The sequence below is a fragment of the Grampus griseus genome (assembly GCF_964374135.1).
Source record: "Grampus griseus genome assembly, chromosome: 7".
NCBI lineage: Eukaryota > Metazoa > Chordata > Mammalia > Artiodactyla > Delphinidae > Grampus > Grampus griseus.
The window spans coordinates 75,705,284-75,721,839 of record NC_139001.1 but is presented as its reverse complement, the minus strand read 5'-3'; the positions used below and the strand labels follow the sequence as shown (position 1 = coordinate 75,721,839).

At 37.5% G+C, this 16,556-nt stretch overlaps 1 protein-coding gene across 1 annotated transcript in view; it reads left to right on the top strand.

The window, feature by feature from the left end:
• Nucleotides 1-977: 977 nt before the first annotated feature.
• The window catches only part of KCNJ3 (potassium inwardly rectifying channel subfamily J member 3), a gene marked incomplete at its 5' end in the record, with an annotated part of 159,908 nt that continues 144,329 nt past the window's right edge, over nucleotides 978-16,556 (top strand). Inside the window, 2 exons of the mRNA XM_082658715.1 lie at nucleotides 978-1,679; nucleotides 12,109-12,325. Of these exons, the coding sequence (XP_082514841.1) occupies nucleotides 978-1,679; nucleotides 12,109-12,325 (919 nt within the window). The remainder of the gene's footprint in view (nucleotides 1,680-12,108; nucleotides 12,326-16,556) is intronic.

The following is a 16,556-nucleotide window of genomic DNA, read 5'->3' as shown; positions in this document are numbered from 1 at the left end:
GTCCCGCTCCCAAGTCGTTCTGTGCCCGGCGCGCCAGAATCCTTCTGGTGGGGGGCAGCGCGGTGCCCTCAGGAAGGTGCGGAGCTTGGGGGACCGGCGTTGGCGCCCGTCGTGGTGCCCCAGGAAAAGTAGGGGCGAGGAAAACCGCCTTCAGGGCAGAGTGCGAGGCCAGGCTGCCGCTGCCGCCGGCCGCGCCGCCTCCTGCGCTCTCGCCTTGGGTGAGTGCTCGGCTTTAGCGCACCGCCGCGTTTCTGCAGCGCTCGGGGGCGGCCTGAGGGCCCCGGTGGCGCCCGCGGAAACTCAGCGGCCCGCGGACGGCAGGCGGACGCGTCTCCGGAGTCCGGAGCGGGGACTCTGAGCCCGGAGGGCGTGGGTAGGGGCTGCTGTACCGGTGCCCGGCAGACATGCCTTTGGGCGGGATTTGGGCCAAAAGATAGGAGGCGGGAGCGCCGGAGGGAGCCGGGAGCCGTCCCGCAGGGCGGGCGATCGGGAAGCGGCGGGGAGGGGGGGAGGGTCTGGTCCGAGCAGGTAGCGCCGCTTCGGCAGCCCGGCGAGTTGGCCATCAGTCTTAAAACTGTCAGTTTGGGAGCGCAGCAGGAGAGTCAGGAGGGCTGTGGGAAGGCAAGAGGGGGCCCCCGGGATGCCGGTGGTGAGGGAAGAAAAGAGAGGCCTCGAAAAGCTTGGGGGCACATTTGCGCTCGGGTTCCTGGTCCTTGCAGCCCTCCTGCCTTGAGTGTGGGAGAACACTTTTTTTGTTTTAAGACTCAGCGTGGAGAGAAAGCCTCCGTCCCAGGGGAGGAGAGGCGTCTGCGGGGGGCAGAGACCGCAGCTACCTGCCGGGTGCGCCCCCCGCCCCGGGCACGCAGGCGTTCGTCCCCCCTTTCTCTCCCGCTCCCACCTCCTCATTGGTGCTGGTTTGCAGCGCTCGGCTCCTGCGCCTTCGCTTCGCGTTTGAATCTGGCTCGCCCCTCCGTATTATGTCTGCACTCCGAAGGAAATTTGGGGACGATTACCAGGTAGTGACCACCTCGTCCAGCGGCTCGGGCTTGCAGCCCCAGGGGCCGGGCCAGGGCCCGCAGCAGCAGCTTGTGCCCAAGAAGAAGCGACAGCGGTTCGTGGACAAGAACGGCCGGTGCAATGTCCAGCACGGCAACCTGGGCAGTGAGACGAGCCGCTACCTCTCGGACCTCTTCACCACCCTGGTGGACCTCAAGTGGCGCTGGAACCTCTTCATCTTCATTCTCACCTACACCGTGGCCTGGCTCTTCATGGCGTCCATGTGGTGGGTGATTGCCTATACTCGGGGCGACCTGAACAAAGCCCACGTCGGCAACTACACGCCCTGCGTGGCCAACGTCTATAACTTCCCTTCGGCCTTCCTCTTCTTCATCGAGACCGAGGCCACCATCGGCTATGGCTACCGCTACATCACCGACAAGTGCCCCGAGGGCATCATCCTCTTCCTCTTCCAGTCCATTCTCGGCTCCATCGTGGACGCCTTCCTCATAGGCTGCATGTTCATCAAGATGTCCCAGCCCAAGAAGCGCGCGGAGACCCTGATGTTTAGCGAGCACGCGGTGATCTCTATGAGGGACGGAAAACTCACGCTCATGTTCCGAGTGGGCAACCTGCGCAACAGCCATATGGTCTCCGCGCAGATACGCTGTAAGCTGCTCAAAGTAAGTGCTACCCGCCCCCTCCCCACCTGGCGACCGCCAGCCCTCAAACCTGGGAATTAACTCACCTGAGAGCCACCCTCAGGCTCCTAGGCTTGCCTAAAGCCACAGGTAAACTTCCTTGTTTGGGAGCTGGGGAGGGCGTGGAGGACTGGGCAAAGAGAGTACAACTGACAGTTCTGTTCTTTTCCCACCCACTCTCGTGCTCTTATTTATTTTATTTTATTCTTATATTCGTCGGATGTATTTGTGTCACTTTCTGGACTAGTAACGCCAGCGGAGTGGTGTTGGCTCCTGGACCTCTGAGGTACACGAGTGCCCTATTCTCCTTCCTACCCTTGCTGCTTTGCTCTTTGGAGAGCTTTTGAGTTGTTGTCAATAGGCTACTCCAGTAAACTTGAAGTACTAAAACTGAACAGCTTTTAGTTTGAAGAAAAAGGTGCTGAAATTGCTTTAATTTTCACTTAGGGCTTTTCTTTCTTTCTTTTTTTTTTAATTTCTTTTTTTCCCCCTAGTAGTATTTAGCAGGTGGATTATTCCTTCAGACCCAAGAACATTTATTCTAACTCTATCTGTGGTCATCTTTTTTAACAAGTACACAGACCAGAGAAGCAGTTTATAAAGTGGAAAAACAACACCTGGTTGTTTTCAAGTTTTATTTTTACCAAATATTTTCCTAGAGAAATATTCTGTGAAAGCGTGAGTGCTTTTCCTGCAGAGTCTCTTATTAATTTTATTCTTAATTGCCTGTTTGTATGAAGCCTTTGTCAATTACAGATTTCACTTGAAGCTTTTCAGCATCCATTAAATAAGATTGCTTCCTACCATCAGCAGTGTAAATGCTAAAAGAAATTGCTCATGGAGTGATTATTAAAGCAAGGTCCATCTAGTCATTAGAGGGCACCACTACAAACAAGAAGAGAAGCCCACTCTAATCACTCATCCAATTAGAGTCTAGGAATGAGGGATATGAGCCCAGTTCTCTATGTGTTCTTTACAATCCATCTTTTTGAGGGATTTGCCTTAGTTTTCAAATGTTCATAAATTGAAAAGATGACCTCAATACAATCTTAAAAATTTATCTGAGATTGCATGGAAGAACCATAGCCCCATTCAGAACTTAGCATTAATAAAATGAAAACCTGAAATATTTAAGTTGAGATTTTGCCTTTGAGATTTCAATTTTACTCTACAGGTCCTCTATCGTTTTACACAGCCTCAGTTTATATGATAGTTAAAAGTGGTCCAATGTGCTTTAAAAAAAATTGGTCTCTTGTGTCATTTTCATTACTCATTTACAAGGTCTTACCCTAATTATTCTTGACCATCTTGCTCAGTATAGTGTTGGACTTAAAGCAGCTCAGTTGTCCTGTCACTCCACATCATATGCATATTTACTATGCTACAGACAGTAAACAAACTAATTGTGTATAGCTTACTGGAAAATTTTCAGCCTGGTTCTGCTGTATATGTTAATTAAGATAATGGTGAATACATAATTTGAGTAGATCATATTCTTTATAATTAACTCCAATGGGCTGCATGTAATTTTTTTTTAATTTAACTTAGTATCATGCTATGGACCACATTTGAACTGAGTTGTTTGGATCAGGCTAAACATGTTGTAGACATGTTTGTTGCAGGGGTGTTTGTTGTATGTGCCTATTTCTATGAATAGAACAAGATATATAACTCTCTTTTTAGGTTAGGCCTACCAGCAACACTTTGTAAATGTAGTGCAAAAGTCTCTGTCGTGGAATCCATGTTCATGTGTCACTTTGAGATTGTTACTGAAGAGTAGTTTATCATCTTGATTGGTGTATTGGAAACTTAAAATTAGACTTTAAAGGTCAGTTATTGCTGTTCTCTAGTTTTTCATACATATAAATACGTTTATTAAAACAAATATCTTTTTGAGGAAACATATTTAGATGTTTTTAGACTATCAAATTTTATTTTAACAAAATCAGAAATAATTAGAATTAATCTACACAGTAGGTTCTTGTTTTTGTTTTTGTTTTTTTACAAAGTTGTAGTGAATCTGAAGCACCCAGTGTCTACAGTGGTTCAGGACACTGATAGTGATTTTTATGCAAGTATCACATATACCACAAGGAGTGTCCTGATCAAACAAAAAAAAAGACTTCTACTGTTGGCAAACTTGGAGCAAGGTGCTATATTAACACAAGGTGATAAAAACATCTAATTAAAACAATATGTATAATGTTCTTATAAAATTTTTTACTTTTGATTTGTTGGGAAGATGTCAGTGCTAAAAGTAAAAATAATTGGCATGTGGAGTCAATTTATATTTAAACAAAATTATGGTGAAATTCTGTCCTGCTTTTTTTGTGAGGGGAGAGGGTTGATCAGTGGCAGCTCTTCATCCAACCAGTTACTGTAGTTTGCTTGAAGTTGATTTGTCCTGTAGCCATGGTGATTAAAATGAATTCTCATAGCTCTTGTCATTTCCTTAGACTTCATTTAAAAGGAGCCATGTTTTATTAGGAAACTCATAACATTCGGCAAAATCAGAGGGAAGATTTGCCTTTAATAAGTGACTCTCATTTTCTTTTAGGGACTGAGATGAAGTGATCCAAAACAGCCAGTTATATTTTTAAAGAGAAGCTATACCAAGATCTTAAAGTAGTAATATTTTGATATTGGTCTTATACATCCTTACTAAATATTATTACACATATTCAGTTTCTTCTCTTAACTCATGTTTGACATTTTAAATGTAAAATTTATGTATCTTTAATACAGAGAAATACATAGAATTTTAAGGCAACAAAACCATAATATTTAATAATAGTAATTACAGTCTATATGAGTTCTTCCTATTACCTAATTTAATTTCATTTATATTTTTCTATTGCTGTTTTCTTATTTGCTGACTAAAAGCTTATTTATCAGTATTACTATAAGAATTATATTTGATGATTTAAAGCACTTCTATTCTTGTAAAGAATAGAAAAATAAGAACATGCATATGACTTTCTAATCCTGGCTACTGTGAAGTTTTCTGTGCATTTTTTTTTTTGAATTCTGTGTCTTGATGGAAGTTTTTCTCTTATAACTTCTCTAATTTTTAATTGTTGTTAACTTATATGAAAGCAAATTTTATTTCAACTCTATTCCCATCTTCCAAGCTTGCAAATACTGAAATTTATTTCAATATTTAATTATAGATCTTCCAACTTTATGCTTGGAGCAATCAGTCCTTTTTTAACTTAGAAAAAAAGAAAGCAGATTAAATAAAAATTTAAGAATATAATTGGAAGTTATTCTTTAAAATTTATAATGTTATTATGAATACAGCTCTAGAAAGCTCTTTTAAGATGAATGTTCTTTCTCTTTTCCTCTTTTCATCCCCATGAAGACGTTTTATTTGAATTTAATTTTTTTAACCTAAAATATAGGAACTAATGAATAGCAAGGTCATGTTAAGTTAATATGACATCCAGTTTAAAATTTTAATAAAAATGCTTGGATTAAGGAGTTGAGACTAATGGTTGATACATTGGACCCTGTAATTCAGTGTTGGGTTTAAAAGATTTGGAAATCTCACTCTTTCCTACAAATCTAATACTAATGGTTGACTGGCCTAGACTTCCATCTTATTAGGGAAAGATTTAAACTTTTTGATGCATTATTCAAGAATTTGCTCACTTATTATCCAAAAACCATCCCAGTTACATGTATACATATGTGTGTGTATATATATATGTAGACACTCAGTCAAACCTTATTTACATAAAGTAAACATAAAATCAGTTATTGTTAGACATATATTTTGAAATTAAGAGGTAAGGTTAAATTTTTCTCATGGAAGTATAATTTTATATCTTCATATTTTTATTCATGGCATATAGTCATCATCTTCCTTTCCTAGGATGTCAGCTATGCAACCCTTAACTTTCACCTAATGAAAGGTAATGATGCCCAGTTATCTTCTAATATATCACATACATTATTTTTATACTCATCTTTTCTATTCTCCATTTATATGGATACTCAGAATTGAATGCTATCTAGTTTCCTCATATGAATGTGATCCAGTGCAGATGCAATAAAAAACAAAATTGCATCTGCAAAACTAACAAGCTCATCATTTTTTTCATATATCTTAATATTTTGTTAATCTTTTAACCACAGTGATTCCTGGACCACTTGATTCCTGATTTTTTTCATATATTTATTAGTTTGCCTTCATTCCATACCTTGCACTTTAATGCAATTATGGTTTTGACTCTATATGACCCTATTCTGTATGACTGACTCTTTTCTCCAATTGGTCTTGGTCAATTTGCACTTTAGTTTTAATCTTGAGATCATTAGTTATCTCCTTTAAAAAATTAATTCACAAGTGAATATCTATTAAAAAACTCTTCTTCTGAACATCGTACAAGTGGTTAGTAAAAAGATTCAAGGAGTCTAAGACTGAGTACCCCAGAACTCTTGGGGCTAGATCTTATAATGGTCAGTGAGTGTTTTTAGGTGGGTTTATTATGTCTTTAAAAAAGAAAGTACAGTTTCTATGGAGTCTAGCTTTGCCTTCTCTGACACAAGTACAGTAATTCTGTAATAGGTATAGAACTTGGGTTCTTTTTAAAGACTATAATTACTATTCTTCTTTTAAATAGTAGTAATATGTTGTTTTGTTTGTTTTTTTATTTTTAATATGGTTCCTGAAAAGGACAGGGTGGCTTGTGCTCAGGGGAATACAGTGTGAACAGAAATAGGGACATAAAGACCCAAAAATAAACAGTAGTAGGTAAGAACAAATGATGAAGAGAAGCAGGAAAAAGCAGTTGATGGATTTGAGGGTGTTTGTTTGCTGAGTAGGAGGGGAATGTGCAAGTAGGGTTACAAATCCTGTCCACAGTTATTATTATAAATTCCATAAAAAGTCCTCAAGGAATTATAAAGCTGTTCTTTCATTTAAATAGTATAGAAGCCTCACAAAATTTATTACAGGATAAATTACATTCCATCTATAAGTTACTTTCTTTTCATAAAAGTGAACATATTTTTATGGGATAATTGGCTTAGCATTAAAAATCTTTATTTTAGCCTTGATGTTGGTCATATTTTTTTCCACCTGTGTATTGATGGAATTTCAAACTTAAGGAGTCAAAAGAGGGGAGTTCCCTGGTGGCGCAGTGGTTAAGAATCCTCCTGCCAATGCAGGGGACACAGGTTCAAGCCCTGGTCCAGGACGATCCCACATGCCGTAGAGCAACTAAGCCCATGCACCACAACTACTGAGCCTGCACTCTAGAGCCCATGAGCCACAATTACTGAGCCCGCGTGCCACAACTACTGAAGCCTGCGTGTCTAGAGCTCATGCTCTGCAACAAGAGAAGCCACTGCAACGAGAAGCCCATGCACCGCACCGAGGAGTAGCCCCCGCTCGCCGCAACTAGAGAAAGCCCGTGTACAGCAACGAAGACCCAAAGCAGCCAAAAATAAATAAATAAAATAAATAAATTTATAAGAAGTCAAAAGAAATGTACAACTGTAGACAGTCCAGATGAAATTCTAGGTCCACACTTTCTTCTACCTGACTTTAATTTTGGTCTGAGTCCCAAAATCATTGCCAGAAATGCTTTGAGTCACAAGGCATTGTTGTTCTTTATACTGGTACCTGCTTTTGGCTCATTTCCAAATTTTAGATTCCACGTAGTACTCTGACCTCATTGCATGTAATTTTATTTCTGACTTCAGCATATATTCAACACACACACACACACACACACACACACACACACACACACTGCACATTTAAAGAGGAAAAGTGACATTACAGATAAAATGGTGGGGAGGTGGTAGGCAAGAAGGGCTGCCCTCTCTGTCTTCAACTATGTTTTCCTTTCTGGACCACTGGCCCTCATTACCTTTTCCAGTAGGTACCTGTGAAAAGTGGTGGTGGTGGGGGGGGGGTGGATCAAGCCTTAGAATATTATAGAAGTACATCTCAAGAGTCAGATGTTAGAGATTAAATTTTTTTTTTTTAAAATTCCCCTAGCTTCCCTCGGAGCTAGGAAAGAGCACAGTGGCTATAATTAGAACACAATAATGGGTTGGAGAGATGGGAGAAAGGCAGCAAAGAGATTGATTGTATTGGTGAAGTGTGTCCCTGCTGAATGAATGTGGGCAACTGATCACAAATATCCCAGAAGGAGGATGGCGAAATGTGGATCTCCTTATGCCAAGGGCAGTTCTAAATGTATATCCAGAGCGGGGTGTGTGTGTGTGTGTGTGTGTGTGTGTGTGTGTGTGTGTATGTGTCTTTGTCTTTGGATACATACGCTACAGTCCTTTATCTGTAATAAGAAAGCTGTCTGTCTGTAAAGTACATGATGATAATAATCCCTTCTAGGCATCTGTGACTTTTGATTCCCTTTCCACCTGTAGTCAGAAGTTGTAATTTATTATCTTGCAGGCCTTTTTGGACTCTCAGGGAGTTCAAAGTCATTTGACATTAGCTGCTTCTTTGAAATTAGTACACGTAACTATAAAATGAGTCACAAACCTTAAGTTCTAGACATATATCCATGTGGCATATAATTAAAGTGTGTGTAATAGAAATACTACCTTTCAATAGCAATATTTTTATTACAAAGAATAACTTAGAAATTATTGCCAAAATCTAAATTGCACACAATCATTTCAAAAAATCCAGGAGGTTCTACTTATAATGTTTTTGGACACTAAATTTAAACAAACTTTATGCCTTAGAGTTCCTTGAGTTTTGTCTTAACTCTCAGAATTTCCTATAATGCAACCAACCAGAAAGTCTTTAAAATGGCAGAAAAATCTTTATTTCCTTCCCCAAAATATTTCATACAATTGATAATAAAAGTTGTATGTTAAGTTATTCTCAAGTGCTAGTGTTTTCAAATTATGTTCTAAATTTTTAAGAGTTACCAATTTTCCATGAACTGTTTTCCCTTCCACCTTTTCCCCACTTATTTATTCAATAGTTTCAAGATTTTAAATGATTATTTCATCAAGTAAAGTCAACCTTAGAAATTTTAATAATTTATTGTATCACTCTTCACCTTAAGCAATTGTTTAGAATTGTTGTTGATCTCGACTGTATCTATTTACATATTATCCAGGAAAAGGTCATGGTTCTGTGTTCCCTTTTGGAATTAGGAGGCTTATAGAACAAGAGGAGATAATGTAGACCAGGGACAAACTGCTCTACTAATGAAAGATTTCTTCTTTTATCATAATTCTTAAGATGACATAATAAATAAAGGTTAAATTGGTTTTTACCTACATTTTTTATGCCTATTATCAAAATTTCTGGGTGAAATATGGTAATTGGTATCTAAATAAGAGAACTAGAAATGGATGAAATATCATTGCTACTGATTTATTACATACTCAAGGTACAGATCACAGTTTAATTTTATAAAGGCACATCCATAACTCCTCTTTTTCCTTTGTATCTTTTATGTATGTGTTACAGTTCCTTGAACAAAAGTTCTCTAACTCCACTTATACCAGTTGAGAGAGTATAACTTACATATGCTTCTTTTCCCCCCTTGCTCCAGAAAAATCTCTGGAATTGCCCCAGAATTAGAAAAGCCTAGATTAGAATTCCTTGTAAACCTAGAGTAGAATGTGCATGCTTCTGCAAATGTATTTGGTAGAGATATGTCAGGTTCTGGGACATCCTATTTGCCTGAGTATTGATAAGATAACGTTGCTCTGCCCAGGAGCTCAGACTTCAAACAATTCCAGTGCTCCAGGCACCTGCCAAACACCCTTTCCTCCTCTAAACAGAAAAGCTTTCTCTTTAATTCACAGTGAGTAATAGGCTTCCCAGTCTATTACAGAGTCAGAGAAGCAAACAAAAATCAGGGAGGTAAGCATATTGATAGTTGAAATATCTGTTGGCCTAACAAAAAGGAAGAAGACGTGAAAGATAAAATTGTGGATGTATGTAGTACCTCAGTGTCATTTAAAGTAAGATTAAATTTATCCACTGGAAAATAATTTTTAGTGAATAAGTAGGGAATTTCACTTATCGGAAAAAAGATGTAAGTGTGGAAAACATCTTTCAAAGAAATGAAGTATTATTTTCCCCATAGTATCACAAAATAGGTGCAGTTGTCAACTTTGTTTCTGCCAAGACTTGGATAGGATATAAAGCATTTGGGAAGGGGTATAGGCATAATTTTGAGTATATGGAACACATTTTTAAAATCGAAGATAACGTGGAATCTGGAACGTTATGGACGTTAATGGAACAGATTCATGCATATTTAAGTCTCAATTACCTACATATGAATTAACTGCTTTGCTAAAAATAAAATATTTCTTATTCTAGGTTGGCATTCTCCTGATAGCCTATCTGTTTCTAGGCCACTTCTTTTTCATGGGTTATTGAATGAGCAGAGAATATAGAAGCTAATGGCTACTCTAAGAATGAGGTGCAAGTATAAATAACAAATATATAAGTAAGGGAGATGAATTTTAGCCTTGGCGTACGTATATAAAAATTAGAAAAATATATCTTCTTTGGGGGAAATTATTTTAAAATAAATGGGAAACTGAGTTTAAAAATTATGTTTGTGAATATTTTTATTTCATGCAGAAAAAGCAGAGCTTAGAATAGTTGGTAAAATGACCCAAATTCTGATCATTAATTATAAATGTCAGAATACCACCTTGTGTTTATATAGCACCTGTTTCTTAGTAGGTGAGAGAACAATGACCCAGGATTTTTTGTTTTTATTTATTTTTGTTTTGTGTTTGACTTTTATTTTGTTACATTAATCAATACATGTTATACAACTGTGTATTTGCAAAGATGCTGGTCTCATCTGTATTTTACCAATTTGAGAATATATATAGAAAGCTAAATGAATTCTACTGGCTTAGAAATGACTAGTTTTCTCCAACATTGGTTGTTAGAGCTGCTGTTTTTATTTTTGCACCATCAGGTTTTTCCATGTTTTTTTTTTTTCTTGTCAGTAATCATTTTCTTCTTCTTTTTAAATTTTTAATCAACTAGTCATAAGGCAGAGAAGAAAAATAGTCTCAATATTTTCATTGGACTTTTTTTCTACACAAATAAAACTCCTGAGTATCACTAATTACAAAGTAACCTCTCTAATTGACTAGTTCTGCTTTTGAGACTCTGCAATTGCTGCGGTAACAATTTGCCACCAACTTGGAACTCCTGGTTTTGTTTTGCTGTGGAGAACAGCTTACTAAACCATATTTTTCAGTATTTTCAGGCTCGTTTACAAAGCCAGTGTCTTTCCGGGAACTCTGAAAGTAAGGATTTTGTCTTCAGTCTACCGATTCATTGGACAGACCAGTGTTGCAGAGTCTGTTTTGTTTATTAAATTTGCTTTGCAAAGAGTCTCTTAAAATATATTGGATTCTTCCAAACCCCATTCAACCAGCAGCAAGCCTCCCTCCACCCTGATTTTTTTATCAGCATCATCATATAAATATTTGCTTATCATGATCCTTATAAGCAACATATATGAAAAATGAATAGAAAAGAAAGATAAGTTTATTTTCACGGTTTGCTAATTGTTAATAATCGTATTTAATTTTTTTTAGCATGCAAGCAGTTTGTTGAATTAAGCTTTACAGTGATTTATACTGATACTGAGTGCCACTGCCATGTGAAAGTTTTAGTAAACTACAAGTTTGTCTAATACAGAGTTTTTAAACTGCATTTTGATTTAAAGAAATTCAGTTGAGCACAAAGTTTGACTAATTTTACAATTTATAAAATAAATAGAGAAATAACTTTAATGCAGTTTATTACTAGTAGTTCAAAAGCCACTAGTTAACAGCATTTGCCTTTATTTTTATTATGTGAGCTGTTGTGTACATAACATTATTCAATATGATAACATCTTCACTATTCTATTCTAGTTTCTATCTATTTGTTACTTTTCAAAGGTCCTGGAAAAATAAATTATTATGTTTGCTTTGTAATAATGCAATAAATCTGTTTTTAAATTATGATCAACCTTTTTTAGCTTTAACAAACTCCGTAAGAATTGCCTACTTATTTGCTTTGGGAGGAAAAAACATCTGGCGTGTAGTGCATTATCATTTAGTGATTTATGTCAAGCAGTAGCACATATACACTTAGTTCCACAGTTTGTGTTAACAGCCATTGTTGGACCAGGCATTTCTCCAAAGCTCATGAGTTAGGGACTGGTAATTATAGTAAGTCGTGTATTATAAATAATGCATGTATGTTCCGCATGAGCTATGTGGGATTTCGGCCCATTTGCTAGAACATAGCTGCATAATGATTTGTTTGGATTTTGTTGCAGATGATTGATAGTGCAGAATGTTGGCAATGATGTAAATTACTGTTGGGCTGCCTTGCAAATTTCAGTACAAGTGGTGATTTCTTCTCTTTTTCTGTGTGCTTGTCTAGTCTCGGCAGACACCTGAGGGTGAGTTCCTTCCCCTTGATCAACTTGAACTGGATGTAGGTTTTAGTACAGGGGCAGATCAACTTTTTCTTGTTTCCCCCCTCACGATTTGCCACGTGATTGATGCCAAAAGCCCCTTTTATGACCTATCCCAGCGAAGCATGCAAACTGAACAGTTCGAGATTGTCGTCATCCTAGAAGGCATTGTGGAAACAACTGGTGAGTAAAAACATAGATATATCATGACGTTTCTTTATTCCATAATAACATTATATTATATGCACAATACCTATCATGGTTTGGGCTAAACGTCTCAGCTCGCAATAATGAAAGTAATGACTTGTCTGTTATTTCTTTGTAACATTAAGTTGATACTGCTTTGAAAATGAAGATTTACTGTTGTGATGATTGCATTTGTAATGTTAACTCAGAAATACTTACTGCAAAAAAAGAAAGAAAAGGAAACTGAGATGACTCCTAGAAATGATTATGATGTTCTAGTTTAACTGCAGACTTGGATTTCCTATAATCATATATTTTTTAGAAGATTTAAGGTTAAAATAAATTCAGGGTAATTAGTGAGCAACCTGAACTCAGCATGCGTATTCTTGCCTTAGGGATGGTGATTCGGGTGTCATTGACAGAGCTTAAATATGCTACTATATGCAACCTCAGTGGAAAATTCCGTGTGTGTGTGTGTGTGTGTGTGTGCGCGCGCACGCGCCCGCGGGTGGGCGCGAACCACACTAAAGTAACATTTTAATTTCAAAGTGGGTCAGTAGATTTCCCCAGCTGAACCTTGACCAAAAATTTTTTGAAAAGAAATTTTCCTTTTCGGCTTTGGTATAGCTATGTGCTGTATGTTACTTCTTAAGATGTGATATAGCGTTGCTATGCTGCAATACCCACAGTTTGCTACTGTCTGAGGAGAATAAGGTTGGCAAAGGAAAGAAACAATAAATCAGAGTATATTATTTGGGGCCTAAGCATTGCCAGTTGGTTTGGAACCTGCTGGATGCTTGAGACTAATAATGGAATATTTACATAATTATATCTATCTATCTTGAGTTTTACCCTTGCTACAAGTAGTGAGAGAGCAAGAAATAATTTAGCTTTTAATTTTTTTCTACCAATATCATTCTAATAATCTTAAAGTGCTAGTTATTATGTATAAACTATAGCATTGAAAGTAACATCGGCAATAGCATGGATACATTCAAGCCTTATATCAAGGTGGGAGACATTACATAATGAAAGAATCTCCCATCTTGATATAAAGCTTTGTCCAAGGGGCAGGGGGAGGCAAGCCACTGTAATCTTATACATCTGTTACATAACACCGATTTGAAATTTGGGCAAGATACTTAATCTCCGTAAACTTTTTTTCTCATCTCTCTAAAAGGAGAATGATATAATAATCACTTTGAAGCGACCTGTTGTATTACTATTATTTTATTATCATTAGTGCTTCAGTTTAAATTTAAGGTTTTTGAGAACAGTGAGTAAAGACTTAATTCATCAATCTATATCTGGGATTTGATTTCTGTGGACAATTTCATGGTTTAAATTCTCCAGTTTTTGAACTTAAAATTGAATTGATGTCATAGTATATTTCTAAAATATCATATATTGATAAATAATGAAACCAATTTATAAAGGCTTCTAGTTCAAGAAATCTTTACATTTAAATTTTAGTTTTTATTTGTCTCGTTTATTGAAGTAAAAATACATTGTTAGAGCTTAAACAGCAGATTTTTTACTGATTTATTTTTAAAGCATATGGTTCTATCTTTGACACAGCTGGTTATAGTTTATTAATTGCTTATTATTATTCTAATCACTGTCATGAGTAAAGTTTCTGTTTCACTTGACAGTCTTAGAAATCTTTCACTAGTTCTATCTATCTATCTATCTATCTATCCATCCATCCATCCATCCAACCATTTTTCCTACTTATCTCTGGTTAGTGTGTATTTCTTAAGAATGAGAAAATTTTTCTACAAAATCACAGTGCAATTAAGAAAAAAATCAGGATATTAAACAATGATACAGTACTATTATTTAGCTCATAGTCTACCTTCTCATTTTATCAGTTGTCCTAGTAGTTTCCATCATAGCCCTTTTTCCCTGGCTCATCAATTTAAGGATTATGCCCTCATTTGTTTACTTGTATTCTCAGTAATTTCCATCATAGCCCTTTTTTCCTGGTTCAACATCAGTTTTAGGATTATGCCCTCATTTGTTTACTTGTCTTCTCAGTCTCATGATGAAATAGTTCCTCAACCTTACTTTGTGTTCTTGACCTTGATGTACTTGAAGAGTACAGGCCAGGTATTTTGTAGAATGTCTCTCAATTTGGATTTGTCTGAGGCTTCCTTATTCATTATATATTTTGTTGATTTTTGACTTCTACATAGGCATCTTAAGGGAATATTGAATCAGGTTGTTTTTAAAATACACCTATGTATTCTTGACTTAATTGATGTGTCTTCATCAAATTTCAGAGGATCATGGTTAGTAAATGATATTCTACATAAAGTCATTTGGAGTTTCGTAACATTAAATTATTCATTAGGACTGTAGATTTCATTTTACCATTTTCTGCCCTCTCCCTTTTTTTTTTTTTTTTTAATTATGAACTGGCAGAGACTACTTTCCACAGAAAATGTGAAAACTTGACTGGAGACTGAATTTCTTATTTAGAGATTGCCTTTTATGGAGAAAAGATTAAAGCCTGCCTCCTCTTAACCTCTTAACTAAGCCTGTTTTCTAGATTTAGTATAGCAAGAATAACAGCAAAAACATTATGAATAATTTTTAGAATTTATTTTGTGGAAAATGTATCTGACATTTTGTTTGTGTATATGCCCTAACTGATTAAATCACACATTATTCAAACTCTGAAAAATCTGTCTATATTTTCAGACCTCCCTGAGTCTGGTAAAAATAACATAAACATTCTTATGTCCATATGATCATTTAAAGTTATACTGAGATTTATTTAGATTCATTTTTCAGGATGTTTCCTCCTTTATCCTCCCATTCACAATACTTTCTCACAATATTTATTGCTTGGAATAAGACAAATATGATCTTTTGTGATGTTTTGAGACATCAATAATACTATTTTGGCTCCAGTGTTTTTTGTTATACAGGCTTGTGACTAAATGTTAACAATGTAACTTTCCATCATATTTAACATTAAAACACCAAGTTTTTAAATCATTCATTCATTCACTAGACAAATAACTGAATGTATGCTGTGTGCTTGGAAATATTTGAAATACTGGCAATATAGTGGTGACCAAGACAGGCAGAATCCCTTTCCTTATGAAAGTTATATTCTAACTGGAGGAGGAAGACTGCGAAACAAAACAAAAAAATAAATAAGCAAGGTATTATCACATAGTAATGTGTCAGGAATAAAAACCAAAACAAAACAAGGTTATGGAAAAAAGAGTGCATCCCAGGGTTAGGTTGACGGTTAGGAAAGGTCTCTCTGAGAAGGTGACACCTAAGCAGAGACCTGCCTGTCAAGAAGGACCTCCTGGGCCTGTCTGGAGGGAGAACACAGCAGAGGCTGAGAAACAGCTGGTACAAGGGTCCTGAGTCAGGAACCAGCCTGATTGATTCCAGGAACTAAAAGAAGGTGGTGGTGGTTAGAGCAGAGTGAACAATGTGGAGAGTGGGGTGAGGAGAAGTCTGAGAGGTCGGGGGTGGGGTGTGGGTGCACCTCTGCACTACAGATGATTGCATCGCGTCAACAGCGAGTGCTGGGATTCGATTCAAAAGCAAAGCCTGCATTTAAATGCTAGAGTAATAATTTAGTAATCTCAGACTCTATATAACAAAATAAAACACACATTTTTTTCCCCTAGTGGATTGCATGTAGTTTATTTAAAACCCAGTGACCCCAATGCCTAGGGAATGCATAAAACTTTAGACCGTTACCACTTTTCCGTTATTAACAGTACTACCTACACAGTCCCCAGCCCCCAAGACAGGCACATAATTGCTCACTTTGCTGCGGTCCTCTGATGAGAATCTTCTGATCTCATTTAGTTTTTGCTTCTTCCCTTCCTGTAGTCTCAGCAGGAGTGGTAGTGGTGGTGAGGAGAGAGATGAAAAATTAGAAGATTTCTCATTTCCTTGAAAGTTTCAGCTTCCAGCTCAGGACTCACAATAATTACTTTCCCCACTTCCTTGGAAATACTCCTCAGTGATCACGTTCAGGGATTGTTGCCTTCTTTGCTTCCAATGAGTTGGACTTTCACTTCTAACAAGGAACACAACATTTGCCTCTTCATGAATAACCTTTGCTTCTCGGCTCACGTAGCAAATTTCTAAACATAGGTTACCTCTAACTGTTGCTCTCTTTGCTGATTCTCCCGGGAGGGAGAACACTGCTAGAGGCAAACAGCATTGCAGATTTGGCTCATTAGAACCCGAT